The sequence below is a fragment of the Panthera uncia genome (genome assembly GCF_023721935.1).
Source record: "Panthera uncia isolate 11264 chromosome A3 unlocalized genomic scaffold, Puncia_PCG_1.0 HiC_scaffold_12, whole genome shotgun sequence".
Classification (NCBI taxonomy): Eukaryota; Metazoa; Chordata; class Mammalia; order Carnivora; family Felidae; genus Panthera; species Panthera uncia.
Window position 1 is genome coordinate 3,070,066 of NW_026057579.1, and position 22,678 is coordinate 3,092,743.

Here is a 22,678-nt window from a genome sequence, read left to right on the forward strand (position 1 = left end):
CCCTGGGTTTACACCAGAAAGAAGCACCTGAGACAAGGGCTTCCATTCCGATAATGAGAAGTGACCCCAGGGAACAGGATTGGGGCCTGAAGAAACTGAAGCAGGGAAATGAGGCAAGCCAATGCAAGGCTATGTTCTTGAGCTCAGCACTGCCATGGTTGACAATGATTCAATCCTACTGGGACCCTCCGAGGTACTGTGCAGGTAGAATGCATCTCAGAATTGTACACTTGAATGGTCACAGCGAGTAGCATGTTCCCATCTACTCCCACCCCCTCCCCACGACGGTCAAGGGTTCCTCGTGGGGCTGCTCCCTCTTACTTCCGAGCGTGTACATGTGTGAGTGCCAAGTGGGTTCCTACAAGTCTTTCCCCATGGTGTCCTAGGAGCCTCCGAGCAGAGAGAGACAGATGCTTGGTGTAGCTGAGATAACATGCTGTCAGGTTATTTATACCTTCTCCGAGCTGGTTGCACAGCAATGACTGGAGTACGAGGCATGCCACCAGGATGTAAGAGGGGATTCAAGGATTAGCTCAGAACCATGGGCGGTTTGTTTTTTGGTTTTGTTTGTTTGTTTGTTTGTTTGTCTTTGAGAGAAAGACAGAGAGCAAGCGGGGGAGACGCAGAGAGAGAGGGAGACAGAATCCCAAGCAGGCTCTGCACTGCTAGGGCATAGCCCGACACGGGGCTAGAACTCATGAACTGTGAGATCATGACCAAAACCAAGAGTCAGACACTTAACTGAGCCACCCAGGCACCCTTAAGTGAATCTTTGAAATACTGGTTGATTTAAATTCACTACGGTAAATAATTAATCTTAATTAAAGTATGTATTACATGTCAAATTATTAACTAATGATATTATGAATCTGTTATGATGATCAAGACATTTAAATTTTTTATTTCACCTTTATCTGTTTTCTTTTTAAAAGCGAACTTTTAATGGAAGCATACATACATACACACAGAAAAGTGGCTACATCATAAATGTACAGCTCACAGCTTCCCATTCATTTGTATTTCACATTTATCCTTAGATTCCTGTTTGGTGGGGGGCCTGGCTGGCTCAGTTTGAAGAGTACATGACTCTTGATCTCAGGGTCATGAGTTCAAGTCCCACATGGGGTGTAAAGATTACTTAAATAGAAACTTTAGATTCATCTTTGGGAATACATATCATAATACATGCAGAGAATTAACAAATAATACTCTTTTATTGATAGGGTTGTATGAACAAAAATGCTTGGAACTCACATCTCTAGGCCATAGGTTGTCAGAAGGAATAGGAATAGAGAGGGGTGTGCGTAAGAAGCATCTGGGATGTTGACTTAACTGGACTTGGCAACTAAGTGGATAGTGGGACAAGATCAGGAAAGAATAAAAAGTGATTCAGGTTTCATACTGGGGTGATGTTCATATGAGGAAACATGGTGCACAAATGGCCATCTAGAGGAAAAGGTAGTTTTGGGTGACGAGAATGAGGTGGGGCTATGGATGGGCATCAGTGCATGTTGGTCTATGAAGATGACCTACTATGTCTCCGAATGGAAGATTCTCTGATTGCTTGATCCTCTTTCCTGGAATCAGTTACCCACAGCCCAGGCTGAATTTAGTCCTGAGGCTCTAGATAGAAGTTAGTGATGTAATTTTTGCCCCTCTCTTTGGTGAGAATGACAGGCTGTCCTGCTATTTTGGAAGTCGCTATGAACCAGTCAGGGTAGGAGACGGACTGAAAAGTGGAGGTGGAGCCCTCCTTATTATGGAAAAAGAGAAAAGGCTTCTGTGCTTTCTTCTTGTTGTGTACATCCATGATATTTTTCTCCTAGGATTAGGAAAAAGGTTTATTAGAGAGGATTACTGAGAGAAGGGGTCTAAACTAACATAGCCCTTGAGAGTGACTGCTTTCCCCAAAGGGAGGGCCAGGGGCCAGGGACACAACCAGATGAAAGGACACAAGGTGTCAGAAGAGGCAACCCACTGGCTCCTAATAGGTTGGCTCTACCCCAGGATCCCATGATACAAGGTGCTTCTGATTCTCTGAGACAGCACTGTCTTCCCTGAGAACAGAGAGAGGTTTAAGTCTCTTTTGTGGGTGCTCTTGGTGGACACCCACCCACAGGTGTGGGCGTCTCACAAGATTCCCAGCCTCCGAGTGGGTTTAGATCTTAAAGCTTTCATCATAACCAAAAAGATTTGCTTCATAACTATAAATGCTACCTTCAGGACAGGAACCATAGGCATATAATCCACAAAATCCAGACTAACAATCTCCCCCTTGTCTCCTCTGTCATACAGTGGCCTTTGTTTAAGTGCGAGCAGCCCAGCATCGTGGGGGATTTCTGGGAGGTAGTTAAAGAAAACTGAGCATGGAGAAACCACCATTCTTTGGCCTTTCTGAAGCATTCTCGTGGGTGTATTCTCTGGTTTTTGGAGAATGTTTTCACATTAAAATGAGTGTTACACCCACGCCAAAAGCAGCATTTATTGACTTGGGGGACAGCCAAGAATTGAACAATCCAGGATTGAAAAAATGTTATTTTTTCTTCAGTGATATGTTAAATGAAATAAAAAGTACATCTCACAGTGCTTCTCTCATTAGCTGTACAACCACTCACCTTAAGCTGTAAAGTTGGCTGGCCCTGAATTTCTCCACAGAAAAGACAAAGATGGTTGTTCTTGATTCCCAAGTAAACTGGATTGCCTTTTCCTGCATCATGGAATTCTTTGTCCATACATGTCATTAAATCCAGACTGACTGGAAACACAAGGAAAAATGGAAACAGGTATCAGGCTCCAGGGAGCAGAAAGGACAGTCCTTCTGACCTGACATTCCTCCTCCCAGTGAGGGGGACACTGAGCAGCCAGGACTCCCCCAGAAGCCTCTTCCTATTCATCATGTAGCTGAGACCCTACATCATTATCTGAAGCCCATTTCTTTCACTTACTTAATATCAGAACCCCAGATGTTACCAGGGCACACTGCATCCCCAAAATAAAAATAAAATTCCCCACCACATTTGCAGCTAAATTTTATCATATGCTGAACTTGTAGCCCCCTAGATAAACATGGAAGTGTTGTGTGGGGCTTCTAAGAATGTTCTTTAAAAGGAGTTGACTCATCTGGGAGAAGCTCCTTTCTTACACGTTGTGTCTTCTTACTGCCTGCCTCAAATACGTGGATGATGGTCGAGGAGAATTTGAGCTTGGTAAAGCAGAAAGCTAGAATCCTTGGACCATGGGAGCATCACAGTGCCACCATACCAACCTCAGCCTGCCTGCTCGGCCTTCTTTTTCATGAGAAAGAAATAAACTTTTTTTTTTTTTAAAGTAAACTTCTTAGTTAAGTCCCAGTTATGTGGGTTTCCTGTCACTATCAGCTAAATTTAATTCCCAACTAATTTAGCCCGGGAGCCTGGGTGTTCTGCTTCTATCCTTCTGGGCAGCGGGCTGAGAATTCTCCAGTCAACACTCTTTATTGAATGCCGACTCGGGACAAGGATGCATGTGAGCACACAGAGATTTAGATGAGGATAAGAGAGACATTGTCATTCCCCCTATGGAAGATGAGACCAAAAGATGTAAGCAGAGAAATGACAGAACCACAATAAATTGCAAGATCTGCTTTGAGGGAAGAACCAAAGCCTGAGACAGTAGGAGACCAAATTTACATAGAAGAGTCAAGAAAGACCTCTCTGTAGAGGTAAAATGCAAACCAAGATCTGAAAGTTAAGAGGAAACTAGTATACAAAGACATGGGAATAGGATGATGGAGGGGGTCTGGAGGGAGAGTGTTATGGAGAAAGGATGGGTAAAGGCCCCTGTGTAGCTCTGAAAGAAGACTGGAGTCCCTGAGGTGTCCCCACTAGCCCCCACTTCCCACCCCTAAAACACAAACACATAGGAAAGACACTGTTCAATTAACATAGTCCAAATGGTCACTCTTAATGCTTTGTAGAGAGTGGATGAGAGGCTACACAAATGAGGTGGGAAGGAGGGCAGTGAGGAGACAATGGCAGTGGTCCAGGTGAGACATGATATTATCTTAGAAATAAGTCATATTTTGCACACAGACTCATCAGTCTTTGCTGTTGGACTGGACAGAGATTGAATCACGGATATCTCTTGCATTTCTCGCTGGAGGAAACAGGTAATGGTAGTGCCACTAATGGAGATAGGGAAGACTGGGCTGATCAGCAGTTTTGAGAGGTCAGATCCATAGTTCTGCTTGGGATAGATGAAGTTAGAGATGTCTGAGAGGATATCAAGAGGACATGGGTAAATTTTTCAGAGGGTCTTCTGGTTGGAAGCATAAATGCCAGAGTGATAGAGGCATTGGATCCATAAATCCAAGAGACCAGCTCCCAATCCCTTCAGTGGGGTTGCATAATGATTGCAGACTGAGATCTGAGGACCTCCAGTATTTGTAGATTGTACAGAAAAAGTCGAGTCAGAAAGGAGAATGCCAAAGAGAAGCCAGTGAACCACAAGGGAATGTTCCTACAGAAGGAGAAGATGGAGGGTGTTCAAGAAAGAAAGAATTACCAATTATGCTGACTGCAGCTGAGGAACCAAATAATGTGAGGACAGAGAGTGTATCTGGTGACCTTGGGAAGAGGAACTTGAGAGAACAGTTCGGAAGTCATGTTGTTTGATGCAAACATGAGCAGAAGGTGAAGTAGAGACAAGTTATGTAGCCAGCTCTTCCATGAAGTTTGGCTATGACTGGTACATAGAACTGTATTGAGACTAGCATATGGGAAAAAAGAGTGGAAGTAGGAATGGAATGTGGGGATCAAGAGAAGGTGGAATTTCTATTAAACTTAGCAATATTATATTAGAGCACATATACCAGTGATGGAAAGGATCCAGTAGAAAGACAAAGGTGGAATATACAGGGAAGAGAAGAATTAAATCAAACATTGAAGTCCTAGAAGAGGGAAAGAAGCTGAGATAGATTGACTTTTGATGGGAGGAAGGAATATCCCCAATATTAGAAGAGAGAACACCGAATTAGGAAAGTGTATAGTGGAAAGATGATCAAGTTTGATTCTGAGGACATAGGTAGTAATGGTTGAAATTTAAAGGAGAAAAACTCCAATAAGAAGGTCAAATACTGTTTGAGTGGACAGTCCCTCCTTATCTGAAGACATTTTCTCTTGGTAAGAAGGGCTGCCAACCCCTCATCCCCTCATTTCTAGGTGCAGGGTTTCCTCTGTGGAAGGGAACCATCTTGTCCTTGCTTGCCCTTCCTGTGGACATCGGTCCCAGAAGCAGGACAGGCCGAAGTCATGTAAGCTCATGCAAGCTCAGCCCCATCTCCAGTGGAACTGGTGCCCCTTTAAGAAGAAAAAGTGGCTTTGATTGTCACTCACCAGGACTGACATTGTTGTTAAAAGGAGTTGTTATTAAAGAATTTCCATTCAGGACCCACACCATCTGTAGAGAATCATGAACACCAAAGATTCTGGAATAGTCTACCGCTGCCAGAAGACAGAAAAGCACAAAACACATATAAGGTTATTATAAACTTCAGGACTCTAGCTGCATCCTGGTCATAATGACTTCTGAATCCTTAGGGGTAGGCTCACTGCTCGGAGAAAGAGTGGCTATAAGGAGAAAGGGAGGGGAAATAAGCCAGGAGCTGGTTTGTGGATCAAAGCATCTGTAAGAATCTACCTGCATTTATACTCCCCAAGAGATTTTCAAGGTTTGTCTTTTTTCTAGGGATATCAGTGACTTGTCTGTTTCTAATTTATACTCTCTGGGTAGTAACAAAGCCAAAAATATTTAAGTTTGTCATCATTTCTTGTTTTTTTCTTTATGCTGTTTAACAAAGTAAATAAATTCCAAATATACATAATAAGAAAAGATCTAAATGCTCTGAGATTTTCAAATGCACGTTTTATGATCTGAGTATATTAGCAAGAGCAAATGCATCTGTAGCTAAGTAAATGATAGGGGCCCTTGTACTGTATTATCTTTGGTGAGGCAGGATGGAGATATTTCCAAGCTGGTTTGTGATTCACCACTCACCTTGGGGGGTGGCCATGTTGGCTTCAGAGCTTCCTGTGAAGAAGACAAGGTAAATCAGATGATGGAGAGGAGGTTGTCAGCAGCAGGTCTTGTGGAAAAGGGAAGAAGAAAACATGTCATCCAGTTCTCTCCCCTTTCCAACCCCAGAATTTTGTGTAAAAATTCTTCTAAGAAAGCTGCCTCCAAGCTCCTGTCCCAGATGCACATCTGAGACTAAGGAGGGGGTTTTCCAAGGCCAGAAAACCCCAAATGGAAACTCCCATCTCTATCATGACTGGTAGTCCTGGTTCTTCAGACTACAGTGGCCTTGGGATGCCCTCCATCCATCACATCTGTGATTGTTAGGAGGTTCCAGAGCACCACCTCAGGCACTGTTCAGTGCACCAAGTCTCTGGATTTAAAGGAAGGGAGAGGAGAGTGTGCATCTATCTCCATTCTAGCCTCCCACATATCTAGTGAGTCACCACTTATCCTGTCTTCAAGTCACTTATCCTGGCTACTAAATAACTGTCAGAAAATCGGCCTCTCTGACCCCCATCTTCCCCCATTCTTCATCCAAAGAGGCATCCCTAAGGATCTTGCACACGGACATCCACAAGTTCCATTAGGCATTTTGATTGTCAGGAGTCATCTGTCCCTGGGCTTCTGGTTAGGGCACCAGCACAGTTCCCTAAGAAGGCCACAAGCTCCCCCACAGTGAGAGCCAGTTGTTCATATCCCTCCCTGCCTCAGGATCCTCAGTGCCTGATTCAATAGTTATCCATGGACAGGAAGTAAGCAAATCATCACCTGTACTCTTGGAAGTAGCCCTAGCTCCTCCAGTATCCTGTGCCTTCCACCAAGGTCCCCCAAGGCTCCCCAAGGACAGCAGTGAAAGAAGTCCATCATGATCACTGCCCTAGATTAGCAGGGAGGGGAATCTACCTACCAGATGCTCCAGTACTCTGAGCTAGTAGATGCACATTAGGTCTTCCCCAAAGGAAAGCTTAGACACATGGCTTCTGAGCTCAAATTACCTTTGTCCAAGAGATGCTTTTTACTCTGGATCCAAAGTAAAGGTTCTAGCTGCATCCAAGGGCTCTGGAAAGCTGTCTAGGACTCCCCAGAAGCAAGAGAAGATCAAAGATCAGCAGGTTTCATGGCTTCAGACTACACCTGTAATCTGTTATTATGGACTATGGCTTCTTCCAGACTTAGGTGCTCTGACTGAATCCAACAGGTGCCAAGCTTTTTATACACACAGGGAAGGAAGGAGGTTCTACCTCACTTGGGTTGGGACTGCCTGACGCTGAATATTTTCTGGTTCCTGGTGCAGAGATTCAGTGAGTCTTTATGTAAATGTCAACCAAGTATGACTGTGACTTGCCCATTCACCCTGAAAAAGTAGGGCATGCTAAGTAAGCTCTTAAGAGCAACAACCAGGAAATATAGTCATCAACACTGAATTTGAGGGAAGAAACATTATGGGACTGCCCCAGGGCTGATGACTGGATTCTTTTGCCACAAAATGACACACTGGAATGTTATTCCTAGGAGTGGAAGCCCCCATTAGGTTCAAGGTAGGAAGTAGACTAAGGAAGGAATGGGTCCCCTAAGACCTGTGTAGCTTGCAACCACTCCTGGTTCACAATCACCATATTCTCTACCAATCTCAGACCAGGTAAAAACACCCCAGTGTATGCTTCTCTAGCTTTTCAGAGCCTGTATGCATGCTGCTTCTCCACTCAAGGGAGCCTCCCCTGGGCAAGGCCAGCTCCTGGGCACCCTGCCCATCATGGACTATAGGTCACTGACCTAGATTAGTGGGACAGGGAGTATGCCTCCCAGATGCTCCCGTGCTCTAATCTAGCAAACACACATTAGGAACACACGTTAGGTTTTCCCTGAAGGAAAGCTTAGACAATGTTGTAGATACCCTGCCCCAATCCCTTCAGCCCAACTGAGTTCACCATCACTCCATCACTGTGGCAGTTTCTAGCACCTGTCTGCTTCACAACTCAAGGGTATTTATTTCAATAGCAACCTCAGCCAATGGGGGAAGGGACTGGTGGGTTAATATCTTAGCCTCCCCAGCTTCTGAAACAATGCTAGGGTTTCTCAGGGAGAAAACAGACTAAGACAGTAGTTTAGTATTCAAGAGCCAGAGACTCGTATTCAAAAGATGTATGTTCACAATTAGGCTTTGCAACTTTTGGACTTGTGTCCTTGGCACAATCCTTTCACATCTCTGATCCCAAGATGACTGTTATATGAATGCATTGTACCTTGCTGGATTATTGTATTGGTTAAAGAAGAGTATGCAAAGTCCCCAGTACATGACACCTTCCTGTAGCAACTGGCCTATTGAGTCTCCTATGTCTGTCACTAGACCCCAGATCAGCCTATTTGTCTCTACCAGCCTTTTTGCTTTGACTACCAGTAGATCATCCTAGCTCTTGACATTTGTGCTACCTTATCAGCCTACCTAACACATAAAGACACTCTCAAGTTCACACTATATAGTCTTCCAAGGGATTCTCACTGCACAGTGGGATATAAAGGTCGTTATGATCTTGTCCTGAGTAGCTCCATAGCCATTCCCTCAAGAGTGTGGAATCATGAAGCATTCATACTCAAATGTGCAGTAGGTATGTCTGAGTCAAAACTAGGATTCAAAATCAATCTGCGGCTATGAAGAGGAGTTTCCGCAGGTATCCATTAGCATGAGTTGATTTCCATGCTCAAAGAAGAAAGTCCAGAGCCTATGACATCACCCCCATGTTCCTTATATAGGACTGGACCCACTTGGATATCTTGAGGAGAGGATCTCAATGTCCTGCCATAAGGTACAAAGAAGCAAACATTCAGGACACATTGATATGGATGTTGCATATACTAATGCAAATTCATTCAGGACCACAGCTAATAAGATGTGGAGCCTTTCAGATTCATTATTTCATCCTATAAATACATGGAGCTCCGTGTAGCCTAGGCACTTAGTCCACAGTGCCATTAGTTGAGGTGATGGGGGCTTTGGTGATACCAGATAATACAAGACCTCAACTTATGTCTCCCTAGAATGGAGGTGCATCCTTTACCACCAAGGTGGTGGGTGATCCTGAGAAGGGCAACTGGGTCAAAATATGTGAAGGAAACCTCTTTCCCTGTAAAAAAAAGAACTCCATATGAATAAAATCTAGAGATATAGCCTTTCTTCTCTCTTCAAGTAGCCCGAACTGGATCTGAATTAGGATTTCATTCCCTTGTCCATCCATATCTATCCTTCACTAGTCAGGTCATGGTCTAACATAGTCCCCTCGGTTCCATAAATCTCTCCCAATTTATATAGCACAATTCCCATCACTCAATTTGACTATTGTTCACATATTGCCAAGTTATTAAATGAAAGAGTCCTTGTTCTATACATCCCTGATGTTCAAAGTATGATCTGTGGACCAGCAGCATTGGCATCATCTGGCAGCTTGTCAGAAATGCAGAATCTCAGGCTTTATCCCAGACATATAGAATCAGGATCTGAAATAAAGGAGCCTTAAAGCCACGATATGTTCTGTGCTGCTATAGCATGCACCCATGCCATACTCTAGTCACACCAGCACGAGAGAGAGAGAGAGAGAGAGAGAGAGAGAGAGAGAAAGAGAGAGAGAGAGAGAGAGAGAGAGAAAGAGAGAGAGAGATCAGGACTCAGGGGCTGCCTAGGACTAGGCAAGCAAACCAGATCTAGATTCACCCAATCTCTGGAACCCATGAAGTAGATGGTCTTGACACTGAACAAAGTGGGTGAAGGAAAGATATAAAGAAAAGAAGTAATTCCTGGAAGGCTGTGGCCATGAGGATTTTCCCTTTGAGTACTCACAGTTTGATTGAGCCAGGAACTCTCAAACTGCATTTGGTTTAATGTAGGCCAAATGCTTTCCACCAGAAACAAAAAGAGAAAACCCATCTAGAGGAGGGCAGAGCCACTTAAATAATTTTACAAAGGCAACAAGCCACAAAGAGTTGAAGATCACCAGGCATATAAGTAAACAAGATCACAAGAACAAGAACCAAAAAAACAGACAAAGCAAGATAGTAGGAACATACACAGACATCTGGTTTTATAATTATTATACACAGAGCTTAAAACAACTATCCTAACCATATTTAAGAAGCAAATGACAAACATGGATGTTTTCCTAGAATAGCAAACTATGAAAAGTGGCAGATTTGGAAGCATTAAACAGCATCTCTAGAACAATATAATACAACAAATAAAATTAAAATAAACCAAAATTTGTATTTGGCAACAGACAACACACAGCAGAGGAGAGAATTAGAGAGTAAAGCAAGCTGAGGGTATAGGAATTTCTAGCACTCTTTGCCTCCCAGAAACATCAGTTTGAACAATTATCCATACACAAAAATACCTTCACAAGAGTTAAGAATTTCAGGTGAGGGATGACAGCACCTGGGTGGAGCATAGAAATAAGAAAAGATACATTGAAAAAAGGGTAGGAAATATAATTTCATATTACTCCCATCACCCATCCCCCAAGCCAGAGTATCCCAGCATGGAGAGAGACATCCAGTTCACAGGAGAAGAGTGAAGTAAGGAACTGACTTCACAGCAGACTCCACCACCAGCCCACACCAGCACCAGACTGACTTCTGTGGCCTGAGGCTCTTGGCCTACTCTGGCACCAGGCCAGTTACCATGCCCCAGATTTCTGGTGGGCTCCAACAAACCCAGGCTTCCAGCACTGGGAAGACCCCCCACAAATCCAGGCTCCAGGCAACTTCCTGCAAATCCAGACTCCTGGCCCTCTCTAGTATCAGGCTCACTCTCATGGACCCAGGCTACCAGCCTGCCCCAGCACCCAGGCCAGCCTTCACAGACCTAGACCCCAAATAAGTTCCCATGGAAGGAGGGTCCTGGCCTGCCCCCGTGCCATGCTGCTACCATTGGCCAAGGTCCAGGCAGTCTCCTGTGGGTCCAGGCCACCTGTTCACCCTAGCACCAGGCCAGCCCCATTGCCTCAGGCTTTAGACAGGCTCCCCCCTCCATAAACCTACGCTCTACATGGGCTCCCATGGATGCAGGCTCCCAGCCCACCCCGGCACCAGGTTGGATCCTAGAGCTCCAGTCTCCAGACATTTCCCTGGGCCCTAGCCTCCAAGCCAGCCCCCGTGGATTCAAGTGGTCCTTCATGGCCCCTGCAGCTACAGGCTACAGGCTGACTCCCATGGCCCCAGGCTCAGGCTTGCCCAACTGCTAGGGTGGCCTCCATGTCTCAGCTTCCAGGCCAGCTCCTGTGGACCCAGACACCAGGCCCACCCACATAGACCCGGGTCCCAGGCCCACCACCACAGACAGGCACTGGGCCTGTCCCAGTGAACCCAGACACCAGACCGGCCCCTATGGACCCAAGCACCAGGTCTGCCCACCTGCTGATCCAGGCACCAGACCTGCCTGTCTGAGGACTTTAGAACAAGCCCACGCAGAATCTTTGGACAAGCTGCCTGGTATAGGGCTTTCCCTTCCAAAGCCAGCCTGCCAAGACTGAAAGAAGTGCCTACTTCCTTAAATGCACAGACACCAATAAAGGCCACAAGGATCACAAATAATCAAGGAAACATGATATCGCCAAGGAAAGTTAATATAGTTCCAATGACTGACCCTAAAGAAATGGAGAAAAATGGTCTGACAAAGAACTCTGAATAACCCTCTTAAAGAAATTCAGTGAACTGCAAGAACACACAAGTAGACAACAAAACAAAATACAAAATGTCCCAAAAAAACGAAACAAAAAAACAATGTCCCAAAAGGACAATACATATAGATTCTTGGGCAGTGGTCAATGCCCACTCACTGATCAGAAGACTAAAAGATAAGGAGATATGGAGTAAAGACATGTGGATGGACATATGGGAATGCGCACAAAATGCGAAGATGTTTGTATTTTTTGTTAATGTCCACCAGAAGGCATCAACCACAGAAGAGTCACTGGCTACCCAAGCAAATAAAATCACTCTGCTAGTTGACCTTAGCCAGGCTTTGTCTTCAGCTGCCCTGTGGGCATGTGAACAGTGGGAGTGCATTCTATTCCCTAAGGTCATTAGTAAAATATTGATTCTTCATCCCTGCTCTAAACCTACTAAGTAGGAATTATGCAGGGAATAGGTTTTAGTTTACTGGGTCCAGAGTGAGCCCAAACACCTGAGCTTGTAGTTCAGACCCCAGATGATTCTGATATTACTTCAAGTTTGAGAAATATAGATACACAATATATTTCAGCACTTACACCATTACATAACAATGCTTAGGTGGCCAGGAATGTTCCACCCTGGGTGGGTCATCTGCTGACACCCTGCTAGACAGCCCCAATGATGGGAACAAGGGGGATCATACTTTATTCTGCTGTCTTGCTTTGGGTAATTGTTGCTAATTTCTCAAACAGTGCTTCCTAACACCCCAACACCAGGGGATGGAAATTGAAATCAAGAGGATCACATTCCCAAACCTACTACTAATGGTCACTGCAAGTCACTTCCACCCCATGTACCTCCCCCCGCATTCCTTACCCCTAAAAAGAAAAGGCTGAAGGAAAATGATATCATTCAGAGAAGTTATCCAAATTCTGAAAAAGGCGAAAGGATTATTGTGTGCCTTTCCAATGTCATACCAGAGCATTGTCTAACAGGACCACCCAAAGTTTATCTAACTCTCTATAAATATATTTTGTTTGACTTACTACTTCTATTAACTTTAGCAAATAGATAAAGAGCACATGATTTTTGTATAGTAGGGATGCAAATGCCATCTGCCTGGTAAAAAAGATAATGTCTCAGGCACCTGGGTGGCTCAGTCAGTTGAGCATCCGATTTTGGCTCAGGTCATGATCTCTCAGTTCGTGGGTTCAAACCCTGCAGCAGGCTCTGTGCTGAGAGCTCAGAGCCTGGAGCCTGCTTCAGATTCTGTGTCTCCCTCTCTCTCTCTGCTCTTCTCCCACTTGTGCTCACTCTCTCTCTCTCATAATTAAATAAAAACTTTTTTTAAAAAAAGAAAAGATAAAGTTGGTCTAAAGTTGGTAATTCAAGAAATAGGAGTAAAACATATACCTAGACACATGGAGGAAAAAGAGCTGAAAAAGACTTAGCAGTTGCCTCATGGAAATATGATCGGGGCAGGATATTGCTTTCAATCATAGACATGTATTGCTTTGGTAAGAATCTTCTTTTAAACAACTCTTTAAAGGCTGAGAAATAAAAAGTAATGTTTTATTGACGTGAGGATTATTAATTACAGCCACTGTTCTCAGTGTCCCGGAGACAGCATCTTTAGTCCCTGTGCCCAATCGTTTGTGAGTTCAGGGACAGTATCTTCAAGTCCAGCTTCAGGAAGTGGTCTTTGCCCTTCAGCCATCCTGGTGCCGGAAGATACAAGCCCCAAAGCAGCTCAGCAGAAAAACATCCCACTCAACTGTTTTCACTGCAATTGTGATTTTGGTGGCAAGGTTCTAAATTCCTTCCTGGAATCCAAAATCCCCCTCTCTCAGTGTAATCTCTTAGATTACACCTTCTCAGGAGTTTCCCCGTGTAATCTGAAACCAGTCCTCATATGGGTAGGTCAGGATTGAGACCAAAGAAAGAAATAATTCACCCCAGATCTGTAGGTGGCAAGTTTAATAAGCAAGGGAATTTATATATGATGCTTGTTTGGGGGCAGCTGTAAGATGAGTACATTTCCATACCCACCCACTAGAATATTAAAAATTTATATAGAAGCTTTAACTGGGTTCAGCCACAGGTACCGTCCAGATGTCTCAACATCACATCACTACACTGCCTCAAGGCTATGTCCTTGGGGCACCTTCTGGGAGCCAGGAAGGCACCCAGAGCACACATTGCAAGGACAGGAGAGGGGGTGAGGAGCCTCCAGCTGCCAGGGTCCAGCTCATGGGTCAGCTGGTGGTCACATCCTCTCAATGACCTCCCCCAACACAGGGCATCAAGCCCTTCATACCAAAGATGCAAAAGAACCAAATCCTTCAGTGAGTGTTGGCCTGGAGCTCACGGAACCCACCCAAATGCAAGAGCATTGGATATTCAGATGTGTGAAAAACAGGTGTTCACCTGAAAATGAGGACGTTGCTACTCATAGGGTCCTTTCTATGATTTCATATGCTGTGGTCTTTCACAATCGTGATGGATAAGCGGAGGGTCTCTGGAGGTCTGCTCTCCAGGCTCCACAAGCTAGAGATTACTATGTTTTCATTTTGATTACACTCTAAATATGTTATCAGAACCTCTTCTGTACCATCAGGATAACCAGTTACATGACACCAGAACTCATATTTGAGCTTTTGTTTGAGCTCAAACCTGTGCTAAGTGACAATCCAAAGTGTCACATCACCTGCATGAAGTTTTTGCGGTAAAGAGATGGGACAATGGAATCACCACACAGCCTGTAGGAGGATGGAGGTGCTGTAACACTCAGACCATAATCACGTCACAAGCAAATGTGCTATTGGATCCCAACTGGCAGATGTAACAACTGACAGTGTAACAATGTAAATGGTCAGATATAAGAAGCTATCACCATTTATGAGCAGTGAGTATAGTAGTAAATATTCAATAACCAATTCTCCTATTTAATATCCCAGAACTAATTACCTTAGTGCCCATTTTAATGCTGTTTTTTAATAAAACTGCAATGCTAAAACTATATTTAATTGAGGAAGAAAACGTCAAAGATCAAGAGATGTTGCATTAAATCGGGGCTTACTGATTGCTTACTGGCCTGCTTAGTAGAGTATGTGGTCTGATTGTCCAAAAGTAGGAAGAAAAAAAAAAAAAAGTAAGCGACTGGCGCTATTTTGGAAATTGTATTTAAGCAAACAGAACTTTCTATGTCTGTAGTATCAGAGTCAAAATAAGAAATCTGTTATATACAGAACCAGATGTAGCTACATCTTTCTACAATTATACCCACAGTGATTTAATTTCATCAGAACACATCATCTGAAGCATGACCCGTGGGAAAGCTAGGCTCTCTGTTCCAAGAAAAGGCACCTTTGATGAAGTTTTGGGGTGATGGTGGGGTTCGTGGGGTTTGGAGCTGACGGCCAAGAAAGAATTCTTGAAGACGTCTTTGGTGCAAAAAGGTGATATTAAAGCAGGCGGACAGGACCTGTGGGCAGGAAGAGCTGCACTGTGGTTGTGAACAATGACTGGTTATACGCTATGGCTGGGGGGGGGGGGGAGGTAAAGACAAAAGGAAGGCCTCCAGAGGGACTTTGGTATGCTAAAGAGGACTCCTAAGATACCTGAGGCCTTGCTATTATCAAGCTAAGGTTGGTTTTCCTCTAGTAAGGCATTAACATTAGGACGGTAGGGGGTTCCTGGAGAAACGTGGTACTCTGTATTTGCCTCAAGCATTTGTCAATGGGCCGCAGGTTATACGGCACTTAATTTTACCTGCCATTTCCTTCTTGCCTTTGTTTCCTATATCACTATGGAAGGGTGATGTTGGGGCTCCAGCAAACTGATTCTACAGGTTTCTGGAGATTAGGCTATTTGATAAGATTGACTTTTTCTTGAAATTTACTAAGATATTTGTGAACTGAGGGAGACTCTGGTCCTGCATGACTGTGATCTCTATCAGTTAGCTACTTGTTTATTTCCTCTCCTTTGTCCCTGGGCAGCCAGCAGTGCCTGAGGAATATCCCACATATGCCACCTGGGGGAGTGGGGGCAGTGTGCTAGCTTGTAGTTTGCCCTGCCTTAGGCTCTGTCATCACCTTTACTGCTATTTTTAAAGAGATCTTGTGGATGCCTAAAAGGAAAAGTCTAGAAGAGGCAAAGAAATCAAGGCTGTGAGACTGTACAGAAAGTAGTCATATAGTAGTGTTCTTTTACATGCATTATCTCCACCCTGGCCTGTCACCACTGATAGGGGTCCTTCTCTCCCCAGTGAAACCCCAGTGAGCTATCCTCATTCAATTACTCTCGCTAATTTCAGTTTACTACGTTTTCTACTTCATTTTACAGCTTAGTTTTAGCTTTTCTGTTATGTAAACACATGAAGTATATATTTGGCTTTATGTTTACATATTAGAATTAGGAAAAAAATAGTTTAACTATTGTTAAGAATTATTTAAGGAACGTTCCTTAACCTTAAAAGGATACATTATACAACGTGAAATATACTGGCAACATACAAAGCATATGGAAAATGTAATCTAAATAGGAAAGAAAACAAAACGAATCAGTTCCACACTAGTCGCCAGATCATGAGCTCCGAACCTTCTCTGTATCCACCCACATGAGAAGGCACTCATGTCTTGGGGTCCAGACATCCTCGTACAGATGGCTGTGGGATGGACAACTTCAGCTTGAGAGGAGAACTTTACATGACCCCTCGCCCCGTGTCTGAGCTCACATTCTATGCCTCGGCTGCCCTGAAGTCATTCACAAAGTGTGATGATAACAAGGTCCTGCCCACCTCTCAGCACTGACGTGAAATGACACGGAGAGAATATAAATGAAAGCATGCTGGGAACTAGGAAATTTAACAAAGACCTCTGACCAAGCTGCCCCCTCCAGGCTGAGGTCAAGGATTGATACTTAAATTGAAGTTAACATTGTTCTTTCCCCCCAGGTCTGAAGTGAGGAAGAGGGGATGGCGGATCTCAGAGGAGGCGATGAACCAGCCAGGGAAGGCCACGGACTCGAAGGTGGAGGTCCTGCCATCTTTTGAGTGGTAGAAGAGGAAGGGCTCCACGGGTGCGACTTCGTTGTACAGATCCAGTATCTCCTCCTCCTGAAACGTGACAGAGAACGCCCAGCAGGAGAAGCAGAGGCTGTTAGCGGTTCAGAGTTACTTGTGCACAATCAATAAATGTTCCAAAGTTAGAGAAAGCCTTATCCCTCTATGAAAACACATTTCAAAGGAGCAGCAGAGTGAGCATGGATTCTCACCTTCTCGGTCCCTTTCCTCAAATCCAGAGATGGAGTAGGAATGGCACAAAGAAAGGTTAATGAACAAGTGGGCACACTCCAACGATGCATTGGAACTCATCTCACACAAGAGGCTGATGGGGGGAAAAGAAGGAGCTGCAGATCTGCAGCAATAAACCAAGGACCTCCCCTACCAAAGCCGCAACAGTTGAGGGCCGCCACCTCGCAAAACTAGTCTTCTAACAAAAGTTCCAGTATTAGCCTCTGACCAGCTGCCAACACTCGAGGAATGTCAGTGCCACAAAAAAGACACAAGAGGGTCTAACAAACCAAAGGATTTGTGTTAAACAAACAAACCAAGTAAATAGAGCAATCAGAAAATGCTTTCTATATCATATGTAGAAGTACATTTTGTGTATTTATATACTGTGCATTGAAGTAAAATAAGTATTTTTAACAAAATTATGCACACACAAGATCTCCAGAGAGACACTACACAGGGATGGTCCATAATTTGTCCACATTTGGACCTCCTCCCTATCTCATTACCATCTGAACTTAGAATATCCATCAATCATATAATTATTGCTAGACTTGTTCATCACTGTATATCCCAACACACAGAAATTCAATAGAAATGTGTTGGCTGTTTAATAAATAAAAAGACACTTGCTCATTTCAAACTCTGACACCACCTCCTCCATCCTCCTTTTCAACCTCCCGCCTGGGAAGGACTGGGCGGCAAGTCCCTAGCTGCCCTCCCCAGCTTACTCCTGTTCCTCTTCAGGCCATTCATGTTTGCGTTCTCCCGCAGTTTCCATTAGCACATTTGCTGCCATTCTACCTCTTAAATAATGATCTCGCTTGCCCACCACCTTTCCCAACTCCCCTTTTGCAGAAAACTCTCTGTAACAGTTGTCTATATAGGCTGTCTCTAGTTTCTCTCCTCCTGTCCCACTCTTAAACCCCTCGGTCTGGGCGTTCACCTCCAGCACTGCAACAACACTGCTGGCACCAGGGTCCCTAAGGACCCACATGTGGCAGAATGAAATGGTCAATTCTCAATCCATCGAAAACCACAGTAGACAAAATCTCAGTAGAAGGGTGGCTTAGCAGACAGGACATAGGTGAAAACGTAATTCTCAGTCCTCTTTCATCACACCCAGCATTCACTCTGTCAGCAAGCCCTCTTGCCTCAATTTAAATAAAATATTTTCAGAGTCTGACTGGCTTCTGCCTACCTCCACTGCTACCCACTTGTCCACGTCCATCAAATCTCCCCTAGATCACCTCGAAGTCCCCCCACAGGACTTTTACCCTGGCCCCCCCCCCCCCCCCCCCCAGTCTGCTTTCAACTGGCAGCCAAAATAATTCTTTTCAAACCTATGTTCATGCATGGGACTCTTCTACTCAAAACATTCTAATAATGCCCCATCTTACTCAGATGGAAAGGCAAAGTCCTTACAAATGCCAGCAAGGCCCTTTGTGTCCTGCCTTTTTATCTCTCTGAACTCCTCCCCACTTAGTTCACTCCTGTCACACTGTTCTCTCTGCTAATTCTTGAACTTGCTCCCACTCACACCTGTTGGCTAACTCTCTTCTTGCCTTCTACTGTCTGCTAAGATCTTATGATGCCGACTGCACTATTTTCTACGGCAGCCCAACTCCACCTGGGCTGGCACGGCCAGTCTCTTTAGCCTGCTCTAACTGTGCTTTCCCACGGGACATAACACCCTTAAAGACACCACAGGCTTACCTATTACACTTACTGTCTACCACTTCTCTCCTCCCGCTAGAATCCACACCCTCTGAGGGCAGGGCTCTGTGCCATTCTGGGCACCAATGTATCTCAAATGGCCACAACGGTGCTGTGCCACTAAAAACCTACACATTTACTGAGCTAGTTGGACTGGATGAAATGAAATTGAGTTGAACTAAACTGAAGTTTAAGGAACAAGAGGAAAGATTGAAATCTCAGAAAACTGAATAGGAGAATAAGTAAGCAGACAGGATAAACTTAAAATGTAATCATGACCTGGAAGATTAAACCAAGATATTCTCCCAGGGTGCAACAAGAAAAAAACAAAACAGTGAAAGTATAGAAAGTATGGAAAATAAGATGAGATACTGAAGAGAGATCTAGATGTTCCAATGACTAAGGAATAGGCATTCCAAAAGGAAGGAAAGAGAAGCCAGAATGAAGGAGAGAATATACTTGAAACAATGGTAGACAATATCTTAAAATACAAGAAAGACAAAGATCCTCAACTAGTGATGTTCAGGATAATGCAACTGCATGCAGATAACTCAAAAATATCTAGGAATAAATATGTTTAAGAACAGAGAATATTTCTTTCTTTACTTCTAAAACTAGATTATCTACCAAATAAATATCTCATAAAAGAAACTGGCCTTTTGGGGCACCTGGGTGGCTCAGTTGGTTGAGTGGTCTCACTCTTGATTTTGGCTTAGGTCATGATCTCATGGCTCATGAGGTGGAGAGCCCCATGTCAGGCTCCTCACTGCAGCACGGAGCATGCTTGGGATTTTCTCTCCCTCTCTCTCTCTGCCTTTCCCTGCTCTCTCTGAAAGAAAGAAAGAAAGAAAGAAAGAAAGAAAGAAAGAAAGAAAGAAAGAAAGGAAAAGGAAGGAAGGAAGGAAGGAAGGAAGGAAGGGAAGGAGGGAGAAAGGGAGGAAGGAAGGGAGAAAAGAAGGAGGGAAGGGAGGAAGGAAGAAAGAAACTGGTATTTTTAATAACATTATTTTTCTTACTCACCTTCAGTTGCAATGTGGGCTGCCCTCCTATGTCCTCACAAGACAGACACATTTCTGGATTCTCTATTCCCATATAAATGGGAATCCCTCTGCCTTGCTCAAGATACTCTGGATACTTGCACGGGACAACAGTGACAGTGACTAAGAAGGACAAAAGGGAAGATAGTGTCAGTTTCCTCTTGAAATCAGGACGAGGCCAGCATCACCCAGGTGGGGCAGGAAGAAACCTTGAGTGCAATCCCTGCTACCCCAGGCCCACCAAAACGCCAACCACCACATTTGTTCGTTCATTCATTCACTCACACCATGCACCAGTCACTGCCCTAGGAAATGGAGCAAACACGAAGAGCTAAACAGATGGCAGCCCCTGCTGGACCACCTGGAGGTGGGAAACTCCAACCCCAAGCAGCCCCTCTGCTCCTTGAAGACCTCCGTCCATTAGCAAGTTTGGCCTCATGTGATGTTGAAACCTGCCTTCCCATGGTACCCACTCATTGAGTCCTTTTAGGACACCCAGAAGTCAGGCAGAATAAGATACTCCTCTTCCATGTGACAGGCCATCAGGTCACTGAAAGCAGCTCTCCGGCTCCCCAGGACACCCCTTCCCAGGCAGGTGGGGGAGCCCCCTCCAGGTGGGCCCTTTTGTAAAGCTGCCTTTGAACACAAGGCCAGTGCCAGCATCCCATGCGTGCTAACATGACGCCTCCCTGGCCTCCAAGGCAGCAGCCACAGGATGACCACTCACCTGGAGTCACACTGTCAGTCCGTGGAACTGTCACAATGGTCTGATCCTGCAGGATCCACACCTGCTGATTCAAGTCAGAGACCTCCCCGGTCTGAGGTTTATTCACTACGGTTCAAATAGAAAAGAATAATGAGGAAACATTCTAATTAGACCACTTTACTAGACGCTAGGCCCTTCGGGAAGGAAGGCTCAGGGTTTACACACCAAAACTGGCAGCGATCTGGTGACCCTCAGCCCAGCCCTTCTTTCCAGGAAAGCTACAGGTGGTGGTGAGGAGGGCCAGGGCTGAAGCTGGTCTAAGAGGATAACCTGTCCCACAGTACAGTCAAGGCCCAGGTACTCCTTCTGATGCCTACTCTGTGCTTGGCTCGGTGCTGGGTCTGGAGCTAGAGCAGAGAATAAGCACCACTCCCCACCCCGTGGAAGCCCACCATCCAGTGGAAGATGGACAGCACCGGGTGGGAAGGGCCATGCACAAAGAGGGGCAGAGAATGCTGGGGCATTCAGAAGAGACAGGTGTGGGCACAGGCGTGGGTACAGAGCCCCATCTCAACATCACCTGCTGTATAGGGTTCTCCACAGAAAGGGACTCCTCGAATGCATGTCATAATGGGATTGTCTCCACACCTGCGGGGACAGCAATAGGAGACAGAAGGGTCAGGAGACATTCCTAAGACCTTTCCAGGACACTAGTTACTGAGGTCCCCATTCTGGATAGGGAGCTGGCCTGGAAGCCTGGCCTGACACAAAGCCCTAGTCAGAAAATCTGAGCCACCTCCTGAGACAAAACTTCAAGGTGGTGTCAGGGAGGGGGACGTGGCGCAGAGTTTACTCCACCCAAAGATCCAGCCAGTGACAGAATCTCTCCCTAAAAGTCCTGAGCCAGGCGTGACTTTTGACCTTAAAAAGCCACCCCCACCTGATGCCCGCATCCCTCCTCCTTCCTCCCATCGGCAACTGCTTCTGCCTGGGAGCAGGGGGGGCGGCCCCAGGCCAGGGCATCTCTGCCAAGATCCTAGTAACTCCCGGAAACCACTGACCCCGCGCTGGACTGAGCCCGGCATGGCCGCATCTCTTTCCTGAGCCCTAAAGCACAAAGAAGAGCTGGAGGACTTGCCAGCTATCAGCGGGCAAGGAAGGACCTTTATCGAAAGTGCAGGGGACTGAATCACAGCTCCAATAGCTCCCAAGAGCAGTGACCGAGACTGTCATTTATTTGGGAAGTACGGGGAGGTCCCACCTGGCTGGGTGGGGTGTGGCAATCATATGCCAGAAGATCCTGTGAGACTCAGATGAAGAAATCACAGCATCAGCATGAGTGTGACCAGCCTGAGCTCCTTGAGAAGGAGGCACCGAGCCACACCTACGGGGAAATAGAGTTGATGACAGACCCCAGGCTGCTCAGCAAGGGGAGACTGCGGGACTTCCCCGGAGCTCAATTCTCCTGCCTTGTCACTTGGGCTACACCTGGAATGTCAGGCCCTCCACAAGGGAAGTCCATCAGCTGGGGCAATCAAGCTTGCTCTTTACAGTTCCACTAAGGGAGTCTTGTGATTGCAAAATTAGCTGTGTGCTTTAGGCAGGGTTCCCACATGGCATTCCCACTCATCCAACCATGCCTGAAACACCTCAGGCCACCCCTGAAAGAAAGGTTAAGCTGAAAGCCTACTATACTCTTTCAGCCCCTCAGAGATGCACCTCATCCCCTTGGGAACCCATAGGTACTGAGTGGTGCACCCATAACTGATGCAAACTTGGTCTCTGGTGCCCCCAAAATGCAGTGGACTCAGAACTGCCTAAGGACTAAAATGGTTGGCACTGATTTCTCTAACAGAGCCCCAGAACCCAACTTCTCTCCCACCCTCTCTGTTCTAGTAATGCAGGACATTTGTAGGTTCTCAACTAATGGTAACAGTTACTATTATTATTTTTTTTTTTGTTTCATGTTTTTTTATGCCTCTACTCCCACCTCCACACCCCATCTGCTGAGATCAAGCACGAAAACCTTCTGAGGCACAAGTTAACTTGACTGAGGTGAATTTCAAAAGACAGACTGGAATCAACTTCATATTTAACCGCCTAGCTACAGGGAGGTTGGGGGAAGGGCTAAAATAGAACCTTCTAGGCAAGCACTTCCATGAGCCCCTTTTCCCAACCCTGAAAGGAATCTTCTTGCTCAACCTCTCATAC

General features: G+C 45.3%; 2 protein-coding genes across 12 annotated transcripts in view; both read right to left on the reverse strand.

The window, feature by feature from the left end:
• Window positions 1-1,171: 1,171 nt before the first annotated feature.
• LOC125937437 (interleukin-36 beta-like) lies at window positions 1,172-19,822 on the reverse strand. 3 transcript variants are annotated; one of them, XM_049652140.1, is made up of 5 exons: window positions 7,050-16,328; window positions 6,034-6,066; window positions 5,373-5,480; window positions 2,616-2,755; window positions 1,172-1,822 (listed from the first exon to the last, which is right to left on the reverse strand). In XM_049652140.1, the coding sequence occupies exons 1-5, from the start codon at window positions 7,102-7,104 to the stop codon at window positions 1,610-1,612; spliced, it is 549 nt and encodes a 182-aa protein (XP_049508097.1). In that variant the 5' UTR covers window positions 7,105-16,328; the 3' UTR covers window positions 1,172-1,609. The 3 variants fall into 3 exon arrangements, with proteins under 3 accessions (XP_049508097.1, XP_049508099.1, XP_049508098.1); XM_049652142.1 differs by lacking the exon at window positions 7,050-16,328 and adding an exon at window positions 19,745-19,822 and having other exon boundaries at window positions 1,173-1,822; XM_049652141.1 differs by having other exon boundaries at window positions 1,173-1,822; window positions 6,034-6,121.
• The window catches only part of LOC125937436 (interleukin-36 gamma-like), a 123,639-nt gene continuing 117,281 nt past the window's right edge, over window positions 16,321-22,678 (reverse strand). For 5 of the 9 annotated variants that reach the window (XM_049652131.1, XM_049652133.1, XM_049652132.1 and 2 more), the window contains 3 exons: window positions 20,489-20,593; window positions 19,745-19,884; window positions 16,321-16,831 (listed from right to left, as the gene is read on the reverse strand). In XM_049652131.1, coding sequence (XP_049508088.1) covers window positions 16,622-16,831; window positions 19,745-19,884; window positions 20,489-20,593 — 455 coding nt within the window. In that variant the 3' untranslated portion in view covers window positions 16,321-16,621. Of the gene's footprint in view, window positions 16,832-19,744; window positions 19,885-20,488; window positions 20,594-21,047; window positions 21,116-22,678 lie in introns of those variants that run through there. The other 4 variants (XM_049652135.1, XM_049652134.1, XM_049652136.1 and 1 more) reach the window with 2 other exon arrangements.